The sequence below is a fragment of the Trichinella spiralis genome, assembly GCF_000181795.1.
Source record: "Trichinella spiralis strain ISS 195 chromosome Unknown Scfld5882, whole genome shotgun sequence".
Lineage (NCBI taxonomy): Eukaryota > Metazoa > Nematoda > Enoplea > Trichinellida > Trichinellidae > Trichinella > Trichinella spiralis.
In genome coordinates, this window is record NW_003532821.1 from 652 (window position 1) to 4,538 (window position 3,887).

At 34.1% G+C, this 3,887-nt stretch overlaps 2 protein-coding genes across 2 annotated transcripts; both read left to right on the forward strand.

Moving 5' to 3' along the window:
- The first annotated feature begins 226 nt into the window (after nucleotides 1-226).
- Tsp_12717 (hypothetical protein) lies at nucleotides 227-2,429 on the forward strand. The gene is made up of 4 exons (XM_003366508.1): nucleotides 227-271; nucleotides 666-722; nucleotides 890-994; nucleotides 2,274-2,429. Exons 1-4 carry the CDS (start codon nucleotides 227-229, stop codon nucleotides 2,427-2,429), a joined length of 363 nt encoding a protein of 120 aa, XP_003366556.1.
- Nucleotides 2,430-2,865: 436 nt separating this feature from the next.
- On the forward strand, nucleotides 2,866-3,417 carry Tsp_12718 (transcriptional regulator, LysR family). The gene is made up of 2 exons (XM_003366509.1): nucleotides 2,866-2,973; nucleotides 3,175-3,417. Exons 1-2 carry the CDS (start codon nucleotides 2,866-2,868, stop codon nucleotides 3,415-3,417), a joined length of 351 nt encoding a protein of 116 aa, XP_003366557.1.
- Nucleotides 3,418-3,887: the final 470 nt, after the last annotated feature.

Here is a 3,887-nt window from a genome sequence, read left to right on the forward strand (position 1 = left end):
GTCAATGTGATATGCTAATTATATTGTACACTTACGCTTGCACAATCTTACAGAATGTGCTTTTTTTGGTCGACTATTCATTATGTTAATGTGAGGACCATCAGTCAAGCTGCGTTTTCCATTCTACTGTTTAAATCATTTGTGATTCAAAAATAATTTATGCTTCATATTTTATTAACATTCATTCTATGCATGGTTTTCAGAGCAAAATTAATAATTTCCAGTTATGAGAATGAAAAATGGAATTCCTTTGGGAAATGTTTTGGAGAATGTATGTAATAAAATTGCATTGTCCATTACTTAACTAGTTCTTCCTCATTTCTTTTAAGGCTATTTATTATCCGCCTGCATATTTGACAGCAATATAAAATATTACGCATGGTGTGCAGTGTATAGAATAACAATTTCAAATTTTCCCAACTATTTGAATATACTAATATACTAATTGAACCCATTATGCCAATACACTGCTCGAACTTGATGAAATGAATGTTCATACTATTTGCATTGGTGATCACTTCACATGCCTTTAGGCAAAAAGGCTTTCATTATATCAGACGAATTAATAAAGGTACTCTTTTAATTAACGCTGTTACGCGCTTACTCATCAAAAATTAGGCTGTTTTCTCAAAGACAACTTTACTTACTATCATACTATATTACAGAATGTCGCCTTAGTTGTCAGTCATTTTGTTTGTCGCCATATCAGAGGGTGCACAAATGTAATCACACTCTAGTGTATTGTCTATAATTAGAAGGTAAGTGATATTCCTCAATGTGCAGACATTCAATGCATGATTTGTCTAAGATTACTGATCGTTTTACCGCTATTGAACTTTGATTAACATTGAAATATTCTCATTTCTATATTACATTTTTTTTCTTATAGCAGCAGCATACACACAAGTACCACATTAATATAATCATTAATGGAACCTGCGAGAGACAATCATCATTTTCTACATGCTTAAATTCATTTTCATATTATAAACAAGTAAGTGATATAATAATTATATAATTATCTCTTGTGCTTGATGATGATTCTCATCAGATAAACAGATATGTAATCGCCATGTTAAAAAAAGTAATTGAACGCGAATGATAGTGCATGATAATAATTTTAATATTCATGCGATTTGTTTCTAATTTTTAATTTCTAATTACTTTTCCAGGGCAGGAAGTGTTGAAAACGCATTCGTAGGTCTGACTGAAGAAGATGGTCAACATTTAAGTAGAAGACATTGCTTCACCTGTATTTCACTGGTTTTGAAATTTTGAAAATTTATACATATACATAACATTCAAGGTGAAAAATTAAAAGTGACTACTCCCCTGCAAATAAATGCTGTTACGTATACAGTAGCGATAATAAGGGCTGACTTGGAATCACTCTGTTTGAGCATTACTAAGTCTTCTGAAGTTCAAGCAATTTGCAGCCGTTTTGGAGTGATTCAAGAGGTCGGTTTCTTTTTCAAGTGGTCCTTTGAAAGATCTACAGCGCTTAAAACTTTAATCGTGAGGATGAATGTGGAAGGTGCGCTAAGAACCAAAAATACGGCCACCTTGACACGCTTTGTGAAACGAGATGCCTCGAGCGACATAATGCAGTTTTGGCGTTTTTTAGTCTTTGTCAGTCATTAAGAGAGACTGCAGCACAGTGCTGAGTGGAATAACAGCGGCGGTGTCTCTAAAGCAGAGCAGTCACGAGTTGCACTATGTCGAGGCAGTTTTGTTATTTCGTTGGTGGTTCTTAACAAACTCCTTTTTTTAATCTTGCTGCTTTAAAAAACTCTCCTGGACTCTCGCCGTTATCTATTACAATGTTGTGACCAAGTGAATTCTATCTCGAGATTTGCGAATCAACTGAAAACCTCTTGGGTGATTTTATACTCTTCCATCGAAATATATGGAGGCACATGAGCATATCTAACGTTTCAAGAGAAAATAGAAAATGACCGTGTGGACACTTTTTTGGAGAACGTTATTCAGTAGTTCTTTGTCAAATTTCTTCAACACTGCAATAATGACGTGCGATTCAGTCTTCTTATACCTGGATTTCGATCACCATGATTTAAATCCATTGAAAGTTTGATGGACACCTATTACAGATATATCGACGACCAAAGCGAGGTAGTGAAGTGTAAAATTACACGCTGGAAAAGAAAAAGAATTAACGTACTTCTTTAAGGTTGTACATCCTATACGTTTGATGCTCTCGCATTGTACCCAAAAGATTACTATCTGAACGTGTACTTATTCCAACAGATTTTCAGCAGTCACCCAACCGCTTGAACAGGTGTACAACTAAACTTTACTGCAGTGAAATATTTGAAAAGCTAGTTGCGGACTACCATAAAGGAAGAAGAATTGAACGGACTTACATTATATGTGCATTCATTGTGATTTTTTTAAGGATATGGACTGCATAATTGTCAAGGTTAGTTTCAAACGAAATCGAAACGTGTTATTCATTTGAAATGCAATTAAAATTATTAATTTTCAAGTTATTCTATCACATGATTGAGATTTCAGTTTTGCTTAAATGACAAAACGGCATTAGTTCCTCGAAAGACTGCCATATATAATAATAAATGTACATGACAAATCTTTTGTATATGATATCCCCCCCTGCCTATAATTTAAACTCCCCTTTATGTATATTTTACAGTAAATTAAGGAATATAATCATTTCTTCTTACAAAAGTTTTAATACACACTTTTGTTTTGATTCCTACTCCATAATTTTATGCTGATGAAGTGTGGTTCGACTGCACAAGATTTCACAAGAAAAGATTGTTTTTTGCGTCATCTTTAACATCAGTAACTACTACTCATTGTGCCATTTCAGAGCACTTTCAAGTGTTTATGAAAGTGCCAGTTAGTAAGAATCAGAAAACGGAGAAAACAGCTGAGAACAACACTGCCTACCACCATTTTATAAAAATTCGATTGCCGGAGAATATGAATGAGGAGGTAAGAAGGATGGTGGGTGAATGAAGCAGTTGCAGTAAGGAGCTTAAGTGGAGGTTAGAGGAGGGAAAGGTGAAGAAGAGGTTTTTATTATCAGAGTGCGATTTATATAAGAATCAGACAGACAAGTTGCACAAATAAAACGTGTCATAGTGACAGCCAATAGGACGTGGGACAGAAATTTCCCTATGATAAAATAGGCAGAGTTTGCTGGGCAAATTCGTGCAAAATAATGAAGCCCGGAAAGTAAAGTGCATTTGTGGCGGCAACTGGAAAACTGTATCTGTTAATCAGGTTGAACTTATTGGTGGGCTAAAGCAGGAAAGTGAAGCATGGCAGAAAATCATCAGACGTCTTGTTGTTTGTAAACAACCACAAGAGCAAAAAACACAAACGACATTAAAATGTATCTGGAAGTCAGGCATGAATCACAAAGCAATAAAATGAAAGTATAGGCGAATCTGCAGATAATAATGCAACTGGTGGCAGCCGGCTTAGTTGCACCACAGTTTCATAATTGTCAGTGAAATAAATACAAGTCTCTTTTCACATTAATGACGGAATTCCATCGAACAGTTTCATCTTACATGGGCACAGAATTCAAAGCATGAAAAGGAAATAAAGCTAATAAAATGAAGAAAAGTAAAAAATTCTTATAATATTAAGCTAAACAGTACAGAAAAAATGAAATTACTTTAAAATAAATAAAATTTGAAAATACAGTAATATGCATTGCCAAATTATTTATTTTCTGATAATCAGGTTACTAATTAATAGACAAATGAGAGAAAAGCAAACATTGTTTCTATCTATCCATAGTTATTATTTCAGTGATGTTCGATTAACGATGGCGGTGCGTAACCAAGATGCAAGTGCAACAATCTGCATTAGGTAAAAATTTAACATTAAAGATTATT

Bases quoted from the DNA above. Each gene is read 5' to 3' on its own strand.
- Tsp_12717 (XM_003366508.1), top strand. From the start codon at position 227: ATGAGAATGAAAAATGGAATTCCTTTGGGAAATGTTTTGGAGAAT. The intron at 272-665 runs GTATGTAATAAA...ACTATATTACAG, and splicing joins TGGGAAATGTTTTGGAGAAT to AATGTCGCCTTAGTTGTCAG. The intron at 995-2,273 runs GTAAGTGATATA...ACAGATTTTCAG, and splicing joins CATTTTCATATTATAAACAA to CAGTCACCCAACCGCTTGAA.
- Tsp_12718 (XM_003366509.1), top strand. From the start codon at position 2,866: ATGAAAGTGCCAGTTAGTAAGAATCAGAAAACGGAGAAAACAGCTGAG. The intron at 2,974-3,174 runs GTAAGAAGGATG...TAAAATAGGCAG, and splicing joins CGGAGAATATGAATGAGGAG to AGTTTGCTGGGCAAATTCGT.